General features: G+C 36.2%; 1 protein-coding gene across 2 annotated transcripts in view; it reads right to left on the minus strand.

The window, feature by feature from the left end:
- Positions 1-20,750, minus strand: part of KCTD3 (potassium channel tetramerization domain containing 3) — a 51,839-nt gene that overhangs the window by 22,852 nt on the left and 8,237 nt on the right. For both annotated transcript variants that reach the window (XM_040636018.1, XM_040636017.1), the window contains exons 5-10: positions 17,711-17,769; positions 17,363-17,443; positions 16,084-16,221; positions 15,598-15,688; positions 11,120-11,310; positions 976-1,091 (exon numbers count right to left, since the gene is read on the minus strand). In XM_040636018.1, the coding sequence (XP_040491952.1) occupies positions 976-1,091; positions 11,120-11,310; positions 15,598-15,688; positions 16,084-16,221; positions 17,363-17,443; positions 17,711-17,769 (676 nt within the window). The remainder of the gene's footprint in view (positions 1-975; positions 1,092-11,119; positions 11,311-15,597; positions 15,689-16,083; positions 16,222-17,362; positions 17,444-17,710; positions 17,770-20,750) is intronic.

Genomic DNA, 20,750 nt, shown 5'->3' on the forward strand with positions numbered 1-20,750 from the left:
TTCACAAAAGATTAAAAATAGAATTACTACATGATCCAGCAAGGCTACTTCTGGATATGTATCTGAAGTAAACGAAAACACTGACTCAAAAAGATATCTGCACGCCCATGTTCACTGCAGCACTATTTCAAATACCCAAGATAAGGAAACAGCCTAAGTGTCCATCAATGGATGAAGAGATAAAGAACATGTAGTATATATCTACAATGGAATACTGTTCAACCACAAAAAAATGGAAAGAAATCATGTCATTTACAATAATATGGATAGACCCTGAGGGCATTATGCCTAATGAAATAAATCAGACAAAGGAAGACAAATTCCTGTGATCTCACTTATGTGGAACATAAAACAAAAGAGCAAACAAAACAAAACAAAACAAAAACCAACCAATAGATAAAACAGACTGGTAGTTGCCAGAGGCAGGGGGTGGAGGGTGGGCAAATGGGTGAAGGGAGTCAAAAGATACAAACATCCCCCCCACCAAAAAAAAAAAAAGTCGGTGCCCAGCTGGCTCACTGCCGAGAGCATGGGACTCTTGATCTCAGGGTCGTGAGCTCAAGCCCCACACTGGGTATGGAGCCTATTTAAAAAAAAAAAAAAAGGTACAAGCTTCCAGTTTTTATAAGTCACGGGGATGTAATGTCCAGCATGCCAACTATAGTTAATATTGTATTGTGTATCTGAAAGTTGCTAAGAGAGTAAATCTCAAAAATTCTCATTACAAGAAAGAAAAAACCATCTAACTGAATATGGTGAAAGATGTTAACTAGACTTATTGTGATCATTTTGCAATATACACAGATTATCAAATTATGCTGTACACCTGAAACTCATAATAATGTATGTCAATTATACCTCAGTAAAAAATAAGTAAAACAGACACTATGCTTTCACAAAAATAAAGCAAATACACAATCAGCACGAGTTTCAGAAACACTTTCATTTCCGTAATATGCTTTAGTTAAAACTAACCTGCCAGTGCTGAGTGACAGCATTCCACACTCCCACTTTCCCTGTATGACTCGTAGCCACCAACTGGTTACCAATAAAGAAGAGAGCATCTACAGGAACGCCAAGGCTGAACACTCCTTAAATGATAATAAAAAAATAAAGAGGTTAAACAGTCACTATCTTTAGAATTAATCAAAATCCAGATTAGAAACATTGTGAAGGTGACTAATTTAAACTTGTTTTCATTTCCATAAGTTATATGCTAGACACTTTGGGGACCAAAAGTAAGAAACTCCAGTAAGCTCTTAAGCAGCTTGCACAACTCCTAACACAGATAAAATCTGCCCTCAAGAATCTCACGCTGATAAAGCACCTTATTATCTGAAGCTTTGGTTCCCACACTTGGGTGACCATCAAAATAACCGGGTAGATTTACAGCGAGCAAAAGAAAAAGAATCCTAAGATTCTTCCCAGGCCTGCTCAATCGAAAACCCACTACATTTTTATGAAATCTATAGGCGATTTAGCTACAGCTTGCTAATGAACTGGGTATCTGGGAACCACTGATCTGAAGACACATATTGGGCAGCCTCAACTATCTAGAATGTTTCTAGAAATCTGGACACACACACACAGATAGAAAATAAAGCAGCAAGAAAGCTTAATAAAAATACAAACATTCAGGCCTTTACTCAGAAATTATTTTAAACTCCTTGTTTCCCAACACTGCAGATCTCAATTTAATTCATTCCAAAGGCATTATACTAGGCTATGGGATTAAACAACATGAGAAAACAGGATATTACTAGGGACTTACGGTTTAGAAGAGAAAAAAATGCAAATAACCAATTATAACATAATCCAACAATAGCTGAAGGATGCACAAGGTCAAGCAACATCCAGAGGAGTAAAGGGGGATAAGAAAAATGGGTTTGAGGATATTTCTTAGAAAAGAAGCCATCTGAGTTGAGTTTTTTTAAAAGGTGAATAGTTCATCAAATGGGGGGTCGGGAATGGGCAAGCCCAGGGAATCGAAGAAAGAGAAGACGGAATGTAAGTGAAGGAGGTTTTAAGAAGCAAATATCCCACATTAATAGCAAAAGACCCAAGAATATTTAAAGGAGAGAATTCTAGGGTCACCTTGGTATGGCATTATGGCCCTTCACAGTTGTTTCTGGACAATATATAATAGTAAAACATGACGCATAAGGCTTTGAAGACTCATGGGAAGGAACAAACCAATTAATTCCAAGTGCAGCATATATTAAAAGCATAAGCCAGAAAAGATAAGTGATTTCTTTTGACTCTTACACCAGTGTAGCGTATTTCTCTTTCCATTCAGAACTTTACTACATATAAGACAAAACCAGCAGCAATAAAAAACACTTTGAAAATTCTTAACCAGAGCGCCAGCTGGCTCAGTCAGCGGAGCGTGACTCTTGATATCGCGGTTTTGAGTTCGAGGCCCATGTTGGGTGTAGGATTTCTTAAAAATAAAATCACAAAAAAAAAAAAAAAAAAAATCTAAAAAAAAAAAAAAAAAAAAAAATCTAAAAAAAAAAAGAAAAGAAAATTCTTAAACAATCTTGAAAAACCCAGGCCCCTAGCAGGAGGAAAACTGATATACACTGGGCAAAAAGGGGGGGAAAAAATAGGTTAGAATTGCTAAGAATGTTTTCTATATATATTTTCAATTTATATATAAATGTGCATTTATACACATGAATACACCATCTCAGCCCAACTAGTTAACCAAAACAAAACAAACAAAAAAAAAACCAGCAAAAGAAAAAAATAATACACAACACACACAAAACGCTAATAAACTCTTTGACCAGATTGGCTGAGAAATAAACTTGCCAACTCAGAGCAGAAAATCATCATTTCACACACAATTTTAAGAAGTCTTTTAATTTTGATGCCAAACAATGGTTCAGAACATGTGAAACCAACTATATTCAGGACTATGGTCCACGTGAAAGGCAGAAATAAAAACAAGAAAACCAACTAACATCTAACATTACTCTAGAGAAGGATGAGGTTCTGGGAAATCAAGGAAGACATTCTGAATGATCTCAAGAAATTTAAAGTGTCACTCCTACTTAGGCTCAACAATCTTGGCCACTATCCACAGGGAAGACACAGTATAAGTAATGACAGGTTCCTGTCTTCGGGGACCCTTCAGCAGAATACTGCTTATAGCAGCAATCCTGCAGCACTGCCTCACACAAGTTATAATGAAAGGAGCTCAACCTCTGGAGGAGCTCTATCATGGACATACCAGCCCCAGCAATTTTCTTTGGCTGGTGTTGTCAAGTTGGGAAGAACATTTGTAATAATAAATGGTTTCTTTTACTGGATGTGAACAAATTACTATGTACCATCTCATAATATAGCTGCCTACCTCACGAGCCTTTGAAAACAAAGCAGGGCACAAAATCTCCTTCACTTACGGGTATGTTACAAGTAGCTACTTGAAAAAAGGGGGGGGGGGAGAAATCACCACTTATTTTCTCTCTGTATAATTACCAGTGTATCATAATTTGAAAATTTTAACATTAAAACTTTTTTCCTAAAGTTGTTAGGGAGGACTTCCGCTGCCAGCCATGATGGGCTAAAAACAGCATCAGATTATTCCTTAGGGGGCAACAACAACAAACTGGCCCAAATACATGAGGCAGCTGTTTTAGACATTGGACAACAGGCAGCAGAAGACTGAAAGATGGGAAACAGCCACGAGAGGTCCTGCATTCACCCACAGAGAGGTGAAACTCAAGTGCAGACTGATGCTCTCCCTGAATGGAAGAGACGGAGATCAGAGCGCACAGCTGCCAAGGTGGCTAGAACTTGCGAGCAAGTTAGAAGGAAGGCGGCACCTGCACCGGGATGGAGTGGGGATGGCAGAAGCTGCACAGGGGACATCAAAAATGTCTCCAGACATTTCGACATACCCCGAGGGTTTCCTATACCTTGGCAGACACCGGACTGCACCTGGGCAGGAGAAGCATCCCCCCAAAATAGAAGAGAGAGGCTGTCACAGGACTGAGCGATGAGTGGCAATAACAGAGTTTACACAGGTAGACGCCAGTAGTTTCAGCTCAGTGAGAGTGGAGAACCCTTGCTGAACACCTCAGACATTCCTCAGTAAAGACTCCAAAAATGCAACACTTTAGGAATAAGGACCACACCCTTGAAAAGGAGCCAAGCCCTAAAATAAAAAATTAAGCAGAGGGAGGCCACCTCCTCTTAACAAAGCATAACAACAAGCCCAGCAGGATCAAGATCCTCCCAGGACAAAATTCACCTGGACAAAATTCACATACTTTAAAGGAAGACAACATCCCAAGCTCCCTACATAATGTATCATGTGTATGTCCAGCATATAATCAAAACTTCCTAGACATGTAAAGCAGAAAAATGTGACCCAAAATAGAACTATGACATGATCCAGATATTGGAATTAAAGTAAAAAAATAATGAAACAGCTATAATGAACATGTTATATTTAATAAAAAGCAGACCATAATGAGTAAAAAGATAAGAAATCTCAGCAGAGAAAAAAACTAAAACGGAATTGAGAGTTTAGAGCTTAAAAGTCCTATATCACAAACAAAAAACTCACTAGATGGGCTTAACTACAGAGTGAATACTGAAGAAATTAGGTAAAAAACATTAAAGACAGATCAAAAAATTTACCTAAAGAATGAGGAGTAAAGAAATGGAAAACAATAACAAGACAGTGCTTCAGTGATCTTAAGGCCAATATCAAGTGGTCTAATAGAAAACTGAATCCCAAAAGAAGAGAGAGGGATAAGCCTTGGAGTGGAGTGGGAAAGTGAGAGAGGGAGGGAGGAAGACAGAGAGGCACAACACTGAGAACTTCCTTAGCTGTGTCAATCAAAAATGTCTCCAGACATTTCCACATGCCCCCTAAGGGATAATATTATCCCTGGTTGCAAACCTCTAATCTGGAATATATAAAGACATATCAATAATAGGATGACAAACTCATAAAAAGAGAACAATGACTTAAAGACATTTCCCAAAGGAAATAATACAAATGGTCAATAAGTACATGAAAAGATGCTCAGTATCATTAATCAACAGGGAAATGTAATTAAAACTACCGTTAAAATCACTGCACATTCATCCCATACACTGTTAGCAGAAATGTAAAATAGCACAACTGCTTTGGAAACCAGTTTGTAAGTTTCTTATAACATTAAGCATAAACTTTTCATATGATCCAGAAATTCCACTGCCAGGTATCTACCTTGAGAAAACATATCCAGAAAACAAAGAGAGAAAACATGTCCAGAGAAAGACTTTTTCTTGAAATCATAACACCTCTGAATTGGAAATAAACCTAACGTCCCTCAAAAGATAAACGGATAAACAAATTCTGGCATGCTTTCAATGGAATATTACTCAGCAATAAAAAGGAACAGACCACTGATAACATACAACAATAGGGAGGAATCTCAGAAACACTATGTTAAATGAAAGCCAGACACAAAAGAATACATACTACGTAATTCCACTCATGAAATTCTAGACAAGGAAAATCTAATCCATGGTGACAAAAAACCTCAACTGTGTATACAACGAGGTTTACGCTGAATACCTGCTCTCCTTTTGGAAATCTGGACTCTTAGTATGTGCTAGGCAGAGGGCGCCTATGTGATGAGCCTCCAGTAATAAACCTGGGCACCAACTCTAATGAGCTTCTCTGGCAGCCACTACACAGGTATTGTTACAATTCATTGCTGGGGAAATTAAGCATGTCCTTTAAGACACCACTGGAAGAGAACTCTTGAAAGCTTATACCTGGTTTCCACTAGACTTCACGCCATGTGTCTTTCTGCTGATTTTGCTTTGTATGTTTTTGTTGTAATAAATCATAACTCTAAGTAGCTCTTGCTGAATCCTGTGAGTCCTCCTAGCAAATCACCGAACCTGAACTGCTCTTAGGGACCCCTCACACAAACACAATTCTGAAGTTCAGAGGAAGGGTCCAGATTAGATACATGAACATGCAAGTCATCAGCACACATCAGAGTCCATGAGATCAGAATAAATACAGAGGAAAGATGAAACCCAAGGACTGAACTCTGGGGCACTCCAACATTTTGAAATCAGTCAAAGGAGAAAGAACTAACAAAAGGAACTAGAAGAAACAAAGAGGTAGGATAAAAATCAGGATTACAGGGTATCCTGGAAGCCAAAGAAATAAAGTCCTCAAAAAGAATCATTAACTATATCAAATGTATCAAGTGACAGCTCTAAAGTTTTAATAAGATGAGACTAGGAATTGATCATAGGATTTAGCAGAGTACAGACCACAGGTAATACTAACAAGAGTAGTTTTATGAAGTGGTGGGGGCAAAAGAATGATTACAGCAACTTCAAAAAAGAACCGAAGAGGGGTGCCTGGGTGGCACAGCGGTTAAGCGTCTGCCTTCGGCTCAGGGCATGATCCCGGCGTTCTGGGATCGAGCCCCACATCAGGCTCTTCCACTGGGAGCCTGCTTCTTCCTCTCCCACTCCCCCTGCTTGTGTTCCCTCTCTCGCTGGCTGTCTCTCTCTCTGTCGAATAAATAAATAAAATCTTTAAAAAAAAAAAAAAAAAAAAGAACCGAAGAAGAGGACACAGAAACAAGATCAGGTAACTCCTATCTTCTGCTTTAGGAAAACAGAAACACAGAGCAAAAACTGAAGAGTGTAGTTCTTGCTGTTATTCTTAACACAGAATTACAGCACGGTTGTGTGCTGGTGGAAATGACCCAAAGAGAGTGAGAAGTTTTTAAAATGAAGGAGAGAGAAGAAAGTTACTGGAACAATGTCCTTGCATACGTGAAAGCAAACAGGATTTAGTCTACAACTAAATACAAGGAGTTGCCCTTAGATTAAAGCAGAGACAATTTAATCACAGTAACCAACAGAGCAATAGAGTATATGGGCACAGATACACACAGATGGCCACATAGGATATGATTTTCTCTATTTTCTCAATGAGAATGACAAAGTGTTGGAAGTCTAAAGAAAAGGAAAACAGTGGAAACAGTCATTTAGGAGAGTGACAGAACAGACAAGAATAATGCAATAGGATTTCTGGATAGCTTTTAAAGGCCCACTTGAGGATAGAGGTCATAAATTGAGACTAGGTATTGTTTTGTGTGTATGTGCATGTATGCACTTCTTTTCCCTAGTCATATTTAATTACTCAGGTGGAAAGGTGGACTTGGCCAGGGTTGGGGTTTTTCAAGGTGAAAACAGCAAAGAGAGTGGTGCAAAAAAATTGAGGCTCTGTGCTAGTGTGAATGTAAAGACAAGAATCTAAACCTGATAAAAAGGGAAGTGATAAGTAAAGATTCCAGTGGAGTTACAGAAGTTTTTGAGCTGGGGAACCAGAGCTGGTAACTTCAACAGAATAAAGGATAGTGACCCAGAAGAAGCTGAAGACTATACAAAGTACAAATCCAGATGGCATGAGATTTGAAATTTGGGGAGGGAGGTTGGCTGGGAACTTGGGAGAAAAGGGAAAGAAAATAGAACAATAATTCTCAAAGTGTGGTATGTGAGTCTCTGTGGGTCTCTGAAGCTCGTTCTAGAAGTCTAAGAGGTCAAGACTATTTTATGTAATATTAAAGAATTATTTACCTTTTTTGCTCTCGTTATCTCAAGCGTGTACAGAGCAGTCTTCCAGATGCTACATGACATGATGGGGTCATCATTATGACAGCTAATAGAATCTATGTATTTATTCTTATGTTTTCTAGAATTGTCTATGTTGGTAGCTTTAGGATATAACTAACTTTGTAAGTTTCCCCAAGACTAACTTAGTTTGTTCTAAAAACTTCCACTATGGTCTTACTGGCTGTCTCTGGTTTTAGCTGCTATAATCTCTGCAACCACATTTTTGTCCAATAAATTATTTTAAAATTCAAACTTTCCTTAAGCCTCCAAAGAAACACAATAAGAAATAAGTACATTTTGCTGTGTTTTGCAATACTACTATTAAAAATGCTCTAGAAACTTCCATTAAGTTCTTTTTTTTTAAAGATATTACTTATTTATTTGACAGAGAGGGAGCAGAAGCAGTGGGAGCTGCAGGCAGAGGCAGAGAGAGAAGCAAGACTCCCCACTAAGCAGAAAGCACGATGCTGGACTCGATCCCAGGACCCTGGGATCATGACCTGAGCCAAAGACAGATGCTTAACCGACTGAGCCACCCAGGTGCCCCAACTTTCATAAATTTTTAACATTAATCTGAAACTGTTAAAATATTCTAAAATAAATTTATTCTAATACATTTTCATCTACTTATTGATGATTTTTGGCTTCAAAATGAAAAAATTAGAGCATGTGCCTGCTCGACCCACAACTGCACCATCGAAGCCTAACGGCGCTTACAAATACCTATATGACATGGAAGGGCGACTGGGCCAACACTGAGCCAAACAGGAAATAAATATCAGAAACAACAAAAATTATCTTTGCCTCAACTTTACAGATGTTGATCACTTGCCTTATTTGTGCCCATGCAACAGGACACTTTTGACTACTACTGTAATGCCAGTTGTGGTTTCACGGAGACCAAAATATTCAGACTTTAAAGAAAATAAAACATTTTAGATGAAGATGTGAAAAAGTCTTTAAAACCCAGAAACTGTTACAGAATTTCACACTGGGAATGAAAAAGACACTGAAACACCTTACAGGGTAAGTTACGACACCGCACCGGCTGGAGGGGTGCGCACAGCTGCCTAGAGGCCAAGAAAACCTTGAAGACGTGACAAAGCCGAATGCCTGCGAGATCAAAAGTCAGTACAACAAATCACCATGCTGCCACTCCCTGAATTAAAGATTTGGCAGACGTGCCACCTTGTCAACAGGACTACATTTTTGTCCTACAAACAGATGAATATACAGTTGTAGCTGACCCTGGTATTTTGCTTCTATTAATCTGGCATCAGCACCAACCAAGCATTAAAGATCTTGTGTGTGAATGTCTGGCCACAAACACATGTGGTGTTGAAATATTCAAAGTGTTCAAAACTTTTATGACTCTCGGGGCGCCTGGGTGGCACAGCGGTTAAGCGTCTGCCTTCGGCTCAGGGCGTGATCCTGGCGTTGTGGGATGGAGCCCCACATCAGGCTCCTCTGCTATGAGCCTGCTTCTACCTCTCCCACTCCCCCTGCTTGTGTTCCCTCTCTCGCTGGCTTTCTCTATCTCTGTCGAATAAATAAAATCTTTAAAAAAAAATAATAAAAGAGTCAAAAAAAAAAACAAAACACTTTTATGACTCTCACGCTTTACCCTAAATCATCCGTGTGGACATCTGCACTGATGCTGCAAAGCAATGTGGGTGAAAATGGCAGGCACCTTAGCACAAACGAAAGGAGGGGCACCAAACTACCAGCAATCATTCAATTCTTCTCTGCCACACACTCTCAAAGAAAGAAAAAAAGACCAGTTTAACTTCAGAATGTCCTTGATGAAGCAATGTGTATAAAAATTTGTACTGACTAAATCTTAATTGAGTAAATACTAAATCTTAATTTAGTATGTATTCTTAATATTCTGTGTGACTAAGTACTATGTGTCAAGGAAAAGCATCTTCTCGAATGCTGGAGCTGAGACTAACCTAGCTATTCTTTTCACAGAAACCATTTTTTATTTGAAAGGATGACAAACTATTCTAGCTCAGATTTGAGTATTTGGTAGATCTTCCTCAAAACTGAACAAAGTAAGCTGGTTATTTCAATGATAAAAATTCAATGTTTCAAGTGCAATTTAGAATTCTGGAAAACTTTTATCTGCCACAATGAACGTGATGGTTTCCCAATACATAAGAGTTTAGGGATGTGGTCAGCAGTTATAGTAAGAAGTGTGATTTTGGGGGGTTTTTTTGGATATTGTACAATGAAAGATATCAACATTTGGAAGATCTATGTAACTCAGTAAACCAACATTTTCCAAATGACTAATGCGTGATGTCACAAAATCATGCATGGATAAAAGATCCATTCAAAGTATAAAATAGACTGATGAATTTTAATTTAACAGAGTATGCAAAATTCACTGCTATGATTTCAAATGTTTAGAAGAGTAGCAAAAAAGAATATCTATGGTTATCTGAAAAGTACAAAAATGTTTTTTCAACTACATATCTGTGTAAAGCCAAATTTTCTTCATAAAGTTCAACCAAAAAACATAATGCAGCACACTCAATGCACAAACAGGCATCAGACTCAATAAAATATTAAAGAGATTTACTAAACTGTAAACCAATGCCACTCTTCTCACAAATGTTTTTGGAAAACAAAGCTATTTTTCATTAAAATGTTTTTCATGTTACCGTGCAATCGGTTTATTACTGCTATTTTAAAACTAATTAATACTTATTTATAAAAATTTCAGTCTTAATTCCCATTGTGATAAGTAACAACAGATATAACCTACACAAGCAAACTCTCTTAATAGTCCTGAATGATGTTTTAAGAGTACAAAGTAGTTGGGAGATTAATTACAAAGTAATTAAGTTCTGAGAATTTCTGGTATAGAAGCAACAAATGAGGAAAAGGAAGAAAGTTATTTACCCTATCTTCAGGCCCTGTAGTATAAGGAATTGAAGAGAAAGCAGTCCTCACTAACTAGGATCCAGGAAAAGCACATTCTCATAAAGTAGCCAGGTTTCAGCTGGAGCATATTGGTAAAAAGATTCTACCGCCTCCTACCGCCTCTCCTAAAACACCAGTTTTTACCCCCTCTTTACCAGATCTTTTCTCTCATACTGAGTGGTCCTATTATCACTGAACCTTGGAAAGGTGATATAGCAGCTCTCCTAAGTAACAGTCCAGGTCAGTTATTTTTTTTTTTTTTTTTAAAGATTTTATTTATTTATGTGACAGAGAGACAGCCAGCGAGAGAGGGAACACAGAAGGCGAGTGAGAGAGGAAGAAGCAGGCTCCCAGCAGAGGAGCCCGATGTGGGACTCGATCCCGGAACGCCGGGATCACGCCCTGAGCCGAAGGCAGACGCTTTAACGACTGTGCTACCCAGGCGCCCCCAGGTCAGTTCTTATAAAGATGGGCAATCCCTCTTAAACTTCAGAATATTACATAAACCAGCAAAATGCAGCATAAACAAGGTTTTCCCTACCAATTTCACTTCCACTCCCTCCGTCTTGGACACTCCATAAGATGATGCTACTCTCTGAGGCAACAGCAACCATTTTGTCTTTGTCTCCATGTGGACCTCCAACCACTTTTGCATTTAAAGCTACTCGTTCAATAGTCCAATCCAAATATGGGCTTGTAAACACTTGTTGCCATCCTGAAGACTCTTTGATTCTGTTAAGTAAGAATGGAAACATAGTTAGACTCAGCAGCAATTAAGCAAATACAAAGGAATGTACCAAAAAATTTAATCATAGCTATATTTATTAAATATGAAATTTTGCCAATATATTTCCTCTACAAAGCCAGAACGTTATCCTAAGCTATTTTATATTTACATACCTAGGCCATAAAAACCACTTAAAAAGAGACCAGAGTTCTGTATTGCTCCAAGGAAAAGTTCAGAAAAGTCCTTCAAATTTGAAAAAGGTTTTAACAGCTTAAAAAAAAAAAAGTTAGATCTTTCACTTTTCTACACAGAAAAGCACTACTATCATTATCTATGGATAGGAATGGTCAACAAAAATCAGAATTTTAGGATAATTATTATTCCTTTCAGTTAATTAATCAGTTATTCAGTTATTAACTGAAACTATCAGCAATCAACCTACTATTTTTTGGTACTTCAGTTGATAGGGGTGAATAGTCTACCCAGGTAAACCAAGATAAAGGAATAATCTGGTATACCATTATGCATTCCAGTATCTTGGACAATCAAATGAATATAATGTAGGATTTTGGAAACCCTTAGATTTTAAAGGCTTCTTCCTAAATGAAAAAATTTCATGAGCCTATTCATTCCCCATAAATAAAGGTCTACCAGAGTTCAGATTTGCAGTTAGGTGAATATAAATGTTTTACTATTTCTGATAAACATACCAATAAATTTTTAATAATTTTTTCTGCTTTATCTGAATTTAAGTCTTTCAGACGTGTATTCTGTGTGACTATATAGCCACAGCCTTCATACATTTAGAACTTAGAGTTATGCAATCACAACAATGAATGACATAAACTTTAACTACGGAGTATCTATTTTTAAAGTTACACCAAACAAATATGCAAACAAAATTGTAAAGCTTTTACTTGCCTTACCTTAAGAGAAATAAACACACACGAGGAAAATAAGTACTTATTTATAAACCACCTGACATATTCATCACAAAAAACAAACTTCAGTATTCATAAATGATGGTTACCTGAAGACCTAAATGGAATCACTTTAGCTTCATTTTGTTTAAAAATGTATGCTAAAGCATGGTGCACTGGGTGTTATACGCAACTAATGAATCATCGAGCCTTACATTGGAAACCGGGGATGTACTGTATGGTGACTAACATAATATAATAAAAAACCATTAAAAAAAAATGTATGCTAAATTAATACAATCATAATTCACAAAAATATGCAATTTGGCCTTCTTATTAATTTCAATAACTAATGGTTTCCTTAACTTCAAAGGAATACATAGAAATTGTACAATTCTTTTTAAGAAAATGTACAATTTTTCCTAAGCATTATACGGTCTGCAATTACCCACTTTGGCCACCAGATGGGATCATGTGTTATGACAGACAAATAGAAATAATCATTTACTAAACTCTAAACATTTACAAACATTGAGATACGAAATATAGACCCTCTTAGGAACTGCCAAACTGGGCATAAAGCAGGGATTGCCAGCACCTCAAGAATAATGACAATACACTGCTACATGGACGCAAACATATACCAGGCTCGCAACAGTGTTCAATAAAGAGATGCTGTATTGATTTAATGAGGTGAAAGATGTGAGTTTGTGATCATTAATTTAGAAATATAATAAAATTGTATGTGATCTAATCTTTTACAGAGATCCTACTTCTGAGTTGTCTTTATAAAAATTAGGATATTATAAAGAGATGCCAAAAAGCGTAAGAGAATCAGGACAACATATTTGAAAGTGATTATAACAATTAGAAAATCTAACTCAACTGACATGATACTTACTTTTGTTTTTAAGTTAAAATTAAATACAAAGATAAAAAAATATATATGCTTTATGATTTCCCATACAATACAAAACTGAAAATATGTAAAACAAGACAGAATGAGCTCTGAACAGCATTCCATCTCCTTACTCCTGCCCACTGAACCAACACTATGAAATCAGCACAGCGATGCAAAGAATAGGATTATCTTCTACATTATAATCTCAAAAAAAATATAGTGAGGAGTCATGACCAACATTTTGAAACTTACTACAAACATACTGTATGCCAAATTGTATGGGAATAGACAAAATATATCAGAAAAGCAGGAGTCTCAAATTAGATCCAAGTATACATATAAACATAAAGCAAAATAAAGGAGGGCTTTCAAATTCAATGCAAAAGGACAATTTATATGAAAAGTAATCAGAACATAATTAGCTACTACCCACATGGAAGAAAAGAAATAGATTCCTAAATCACACACCATAAACCAAAGTAAATTCTACGTGGATTAAAGATCTAAAAAGAAATGCAAAGCTCCAAGAGGGCAGCAATTTACAACCACTCTCTGGGGCGCCTGGGTGGCACAGTAGATTAAGCGACTCACTCTTGGTTTTGGCTCAGGTCATAATCTCAGCGTCCTGATGTGGACCCCGTGTGGGGTTGGGCTCTGTGCTCAGCATGGAGTCCTCTGGAGACTTCCCTCTCCCTCTGCCCCTCCCTCTCAAGCTCACTCTCTCTCTCTCTCTAAGTAAATAAATAAATATATATTAAAAAAAAGGAAACAACTACTCTTCATTAATAAAGATACATAAAAGTAAAACCTGAGAATGTAGAAAATTAGTGAATCTAGGTGAGAACATATAGGGGTTCCATGTCCTATTTCATTTTTTAGGGTTTTAAATTTATTAATATAAAAAGCTGTGGAAAAACAACTTGTGGAAAAGATTACACTATTAAAATAATTTGACTATTTCTTTTGAAATCTTTTTACTGCCACTGTGTTAAATGATTTAACTGTACATGAGGAAATGTAATATATCCTCAATTGTTTTCCTTTGTCACTATCCATATTAGACTGTCATCAATGACATCCAGTGAAAGCAAAGAAAGGTCATGGTCAAAAGCAAACGCAAAAAATGGAAAATAAAACAACATCCTTCTTGTATTTGTCACTCAGTGAGTAAAATTTTGTGCAATACCGCATGTCTCTGTTTGGCAAGTAGCAATCTTCAGCACTGCTGAGTAATAATGTAAGTTATACCTGGATAGCTTATTATAATTGTTTCATAACTCCTCTGTAATTCCTTATCAATAAAAATGTGTAGATAATATTTAAGCAAATTAAAAAGTAAAGTCTTAAACAGTTTTCTCAATTTAGATCCATAGGTTAAGTTCAAAATACTTCCTAAAAAAAAAATCCTTCTTTCAAATCGGTCTTGCTTCCCATGAAAGTCGTCCCCCAAAGATATCACCCGAAGTCATTTCCATAGGATTTACTAATTAAAATAAAAACATAGAATGCTCTCAAAATGAAAAGTCTGCACTGAATCCCTACTGCAATAAAACTATAAAGCAAAGATGACCATTACAAAAGGCTCTTTCACAAACATGGCAAACCTATCAAAAACTTATTAGATTAAAAAAATATATTTGGGATTCTTTAAAATATATCTGTAAACTTTAGAAGACATTTTAAATATGTTTAACCTATTGTGGCTATTTTTCTTATCTAAACTCAAAAGTGATAAAATGTTTATACATTCTTTTACTTTTCAGCAATTAAGTGGGATCATAGTCTAAGCTAGAATATCACGACCATTTATATGTGCTTCTACACCATTCTCTGTCATCAGTAGCATTGTCTACAGTGATTCTGAACTAAGAATCCTACCCCTTCCCCAATTTAAAAAACAGAATCACTGGTCTACACTCTTCCTCATTCTCTTTTAGTTCTGAGAATGCAAGAATTAATAAAATCAAACTACCTTCGTGTAAGTCTCACACATTATAGGTATTAAACTATATCACTTCTGCCCACAACTGTCTTGCTTCTCTACCTCACTCCCAACTATTTGGTAGTCATGACCAATGTAGACTCTTACTACCCCCAACTATAGAGTACAAAGGACTGAAATCATTATAGACAGAAAATCACAGGGCTCACATTAATAATACTGCCTAGCCATTTAATACAACAATTATATGATTCAGAAGCTGTATATAATAAGCAAAAAGAAATAACTTCAAGATACCTCAGTTATGTCACAGTTGATACCAAGTGGGATATAGACAAAGGCTATCAGTAATACCTACCAAATTACATACAAAAATAAAAACAAACTAAATCTAGTCAAGAGATACAGAAATGGGTAAAATATGCAGAAAAAAAATATGACTAGCAACTCTTAAGTCTATAAATATAAAATCACAATTATTAAAAACTACTCCCTCTCCACAAGCAAACAATTATTAATTATACAGTACCTATAACACACAGCAAAATGGGCATATGCAGCTACAATCCAGTTGTGATGGCCAGCGACTATTAGCACCTTTCGGGGATCCACAGGAAATCCTGTTGGTTTTAGAAAAACAAATATTTTATATTCTAAAGCAGGGGCTAGTAAACTATGGCCCATGGGCTGATTCTAGTCTTCTGCCTATTGGGATCAATAAAGTTTTGCTGAAACATAGACATGCATATTTGTTCACATGCTGTCCTTGGCTGTTTCCATGCTGCAATGGCAGAGGTGAACAGTTCTGACAGAGCCGAAAATGTTTACTATCTGTCCTTACATAACAATTTTGCCAATCCCTAAAAGTTGAGAGCAGATTATGTTCAATGAGACTTTTCAAGATATAAATGTTAAAAAGAAAGTTGAGGCAAAGATTACATTTTTAAAAAATACTCAGTGTCACTCAGAACTAAAAACATATGCATTTTTCTCTATTTCTGTGGTCTTTGCCTACCTAGCCTAACAGTCTCTTCTCCAGTTCCAGAGAGAGCAGGCGCTCCATTTCCCCGAGCTTCACCTTCTGTGGAATTCAGTCCATTCCTAGAACCAGCAGAGGACCTAGTCGTGTTGTTTATTTTACGACTAGGAATGCCTATAAAAAGAAATAATAAGATAAATTTATTTCTAAGTTCCACCTACCAAAAATTTAAAATTTCACACTGTAACAAAGAAATATACAAACGTGAATTTCAACATAGCCAAAACATATCTTCCAATGTAGCAATTTACTGCAAATAATTTAATTATAAAAACAATAAAATGAAAATGAATTAAATACTTTCAACAGATTTCTGATATTTATCATGTCATATGTGAAAAATAAAATTAAGATTTATCATATTATATTCCATTTCTATCTAGCTCTAGGTTAGGGAAGTCAACCATTAATTCATTCAGTCTATCATCAGTGTTTACATTTATAGTACCGTTGCTTTGTGTGAGGTACAACTTACTCATGGAAACTTCTTTACAGCTGACTGTCAAATGCCTTTTGACAGGGGAGTCTTTTTTGGAAGGAAATCTTGCTCAGAATCCCATCTTAACACAATTGTAAAGGCAGAACTTTCCTAACTGACCGAGGTGCGGGCAGGGATGACACACGCTTCACCTGCCTCTCTCCTGTACACTGACCTACTTCTGCAGAGCTCCTGGGGTTCTACAGAAAGGACAAATGACTGACAACCAGTGCTCTACCACTGAGGTTGGCAAACTACGGGCCATGGCTGTTTATGTCAGTAAAGCTGTACTGGTCCTATCTACTCATGTCCGTGGAGTGTATGGCAGAATTGAGTGGTTGCCACACAGATCTTGTAGCTCACAAGCCTGTCTGGCCTTTTACAGAAAAGAAAAAGTCTGGCACATCCCTGCTCTAACATACAGTATTACTCCTGTTTAAATTAAAGTTCGCAACATTTCCAGTATATTTATACGAGAGAAACTCGATAATCAAAAGAGATTTTCCTATATATATGTTTGTACTTGTTTACTGATTAAAAAAACTTTTTAGGGGCGCCTGGGTGGCACAGCAGTTAGGCGTCTGCCTTCGGCTCAGGGCGTGATCCCGGCGTTATGGGATCAAGCCCCACATCAGGCTCTTCCGCTATGAGCCTGCTTCTTTCTCTCCCACTCCCCCTGCTTGTGTTCCCTCTCTCGCTGGCTGTCTCTATCTCTGTCGAATAAATAAATAAAATCTTTAAAAAAATTTTTTTAAAGACTAAATAAAGTAGAAGTACCTGGTGGAGGCAAGTAACCATGAAAAAGGACACTGCCACAAGATGAGCGCTCCAATTCTTCACATAAGAGAAGCCTTCTTACTAAAAACATTTCAAAGCAAACTTGTCAAGAGTACATGCAAACAGAAAAACAGTACTCCATTTTTATTTTCTCTAGTTAAAGAGGATAAGGGAAATGTTTAAGTTAAATCAGTGGACAACATCTATTTACTGTGAAAAACCACAAAAAGTAAGCACACTGAACTAGCTCATCAACAAAATAGGACCTGGTATAAAATATATTTCATTAGGCAAGTTTGCTACACAAAAGGTCAAGTCATAAATACAAAATATCAGGACGACACATACCTAATGGAGTGATTCCATAAAATTCTGCTTCATGCCTGAGAACATTAATACTCACTCCCCTACAAAAAAAACCAAATAAATGATATATATCCTCCAGCAGCGGCAACTTGGATGATCATCTGAAGCAGAAGGAAAAAGTACTAGGTTCTTAATGTGAACAAAGTCATAAGGCTTTAAAACTTACTTTTCTCCTAAGATCTTTAGTCATTTTAAGAGGTCTAAATAAAAAAACTGCATGCCAACAAAAGTATTTCCTTACTTAAACACCATTCCTCTGTAGATGAATTGGGTGACTGAGAGATGAGGGCTTCAAAGGGCTAGTATAAGTAAATTATCAAGAAGTACCTAATAAGGTAAACAAGAGTAGAAATCATTCTTGTATGGCATTAACTGCTTTTCTGTTTTCATAATAATCATTTCTAAATGTATTTTAAGCTCCCCAATTACACTGTGAAACTCCCTACAAGCATGATCTACTTCTAATTTTGTATCCCTCATGCAGTGTTTGTATATAATAATTAGTAATAAATATTTGTTGAACAAAGAAATTCAGATAAATGGTTCTCTTCTCATTAGAACAAAAATAAAAGCAAAATATAAAGTAAAAGGAGGGGGGAAAAAAACTACCTTTAGAAAGGCCTAGGCTAACCAGAAGATGTTATAGTACAATTAAGTAATACGAAAACAAACAGTAAAAAGAACAGAAGATTAAGAGTTTACAATACTAATAATTCATTTTAGGTTTTAGTTGTAATTTGCCCTTACTTAAAAAATATTGCCTGGGCAGAATCACTACAGATCTTATGGAATTAAAAGGACAATAAAGGAATACTATGAACAACTCTATTCCCACAAATTTAATAACCTAGATGACATGGACCTGGACCAATTCCTTGAAAGACACAATCTGCCAAAACTCATGCCAAGAAAAGAGACAATCTGAGTAGGCCTATATCTACTAAAGGGACTGAATCAATAATTAATAATCTTCCAAAACAGAAAGCAACACATCCAGAAGGATTCACCTGTGAATTCTACCAAATATTTAAGGACAAAATCATACCAATTCTCTATAATCTTTTTCAGAAGAAAGAAACAAGGGAATACTTTCTAACTCGTTTTATGAGGCATTACCCTAATACCAAAACCAAAGACATTACAAGAAAACTACAGACTAGTATCTCTCATGAACACTGATGCAAAAATTCTCAACAATGCCATAAGGCAAGAAAGTGAAATAAAGGTACACAGACTGGAATGAAGACATACAACGATTATTCACAGAAGACATGATTATCTATGTAGAAAATCCCCCCCAAAATATACAAAAATCTCCTGGAACTAATAAATGATTATAGCAAGGTTGCAGGATACAAGATTAGTATAAAAAAGTCAATTGCTATATACCAATAATGAACAATGGAATTTAAAAATTAAGAACACAATACCATTTATGTTAGCACCAAATAAATAAATAGGTATAAATCTAACAAAAAATATGTAAGATCTACATAAAGCAAACTACATAACTCTAATGAACAAAAATCAAAGAACTAAATAAATGGAAAGGTATTCCATGTTCATGGATTGGAAGACTCAGTATTAAGATGTCAGTTCCTCCCAACTTCATCTAAAATTCAATTAAATCCTCATCAAAACTCTAGCAAGTTATTTTATGGATAATAACAAACTGATTCTAAAGTTTATATGCAGAGTCAAAAGACCAAACAGGAGAATAAAGCTGGAGGACTGCCAGTACCCAACTATAAGATTTACCATAAAGCTATAGTAATCAAAACAGTGTGGTATTGGTGAAAGAAAAGACAATGTGAGAAGTCAACAGACTGTATTATTCCCAGCATATGACATTCTGGAAAAGGCAAAATTATGGAGATAATAAAAAGATCAGCAGTTGCACGGAGTGGGGATCAACAAGCAGAGCACAAAAGATTTTTAGAGTAGTGAAAAGACTGCACGATATTAAAATGATGGACATGGATCATCATACACTTGTCTAAACCCACAGAATGCACAACACCTTGAGTTAACTATAATATAAACTATGAGTTTTGTGTGGTTATGATGTGTCACTGTAGGTTCATCCTTAGTAAAAGAAAAAAAAATGTACCATTCTGGTGAGTGACGCTGATAATGGGGGGAGGCTATGCATGTGTAGGAGCAGGAGCAGGAGGTATATGGGGAGATCTCCGTATTTTACTCTCAATTTTGTTGTAAACCAAAAACTGCTCTAAAAGAGAGTCTTTAAAGAAAAAAAAAATACCCGTATTTAATAAACATATGCAACTTTAATGTTAAATTGCTTTTATTTGTCAAATTGGTTGTGACTGGTTTAATGCAAAAATAGTTAAACCTTTCTTATTCTATTTCAAAACCACTTATGTTCACAGTAGTACTGGCTAATTACAAGGTGGCGCAGAATACAACAGTTCTTGAGGAACTCCAATCTCCCAAGGAGGACAAGAAAACAAATACGGTAATTTTAACAGTGTGATAAGGGCAACACAAGAATTTTATGGAAGGTAGAGAATTAGAACACAGTATTTTTAAAATCCTTCCCATCTTCTTTCGAAAGGTACTACTCAGAAAATCTTAATTTGCTAGGCCTCTTTAAATGAAATAAGCAGCAATTTACAAGTAGAACACTCAATAAATACAGATATTTAATTCCAACTAATTCTGCCTTTCCTGAGTTACCTAACTGTGGATAAATCAACAAGGACACTGACTAGAAGTAAATTTAGGCTTCTTTAATCAAATGCTAGGGGTCAAAATAACTTTACTCAAGAAGTAAGTTGTTAGTAACTTATCTGCCACCTCCATCTAGACCAGAAAACAAAAGGCTCCAACGAACTCTTTTATTCATTCAATAAGTATCTGTTGAAAAGCTACTATATGCACTCTTTTAATACTGGAAAAATCCCAGGAAACAAACTAAACCAAAAAATTGTTGTCACCTTTAAGGAACTCATATTCCAGCGAATATAAGCCAAAAATTATATAGTATTATAAAGAAGCAGGT

The sequence above is a fragment of the Ursus maritimus genome, unplaced genomic scaffold (assembly GCF_017311325.1).
Source record: "Ursus maritimus isolate PB19 unplaced genomic scaffold, ASM1731132v1 scaffold_2, whole genome shotgun sequence".
Classification (NCBI taxonomy): Eukaryota; Metazoa; Chordata; class Mammalia; order Carnivora; family Ursidae; genus Ursus; species Ursus maritimus.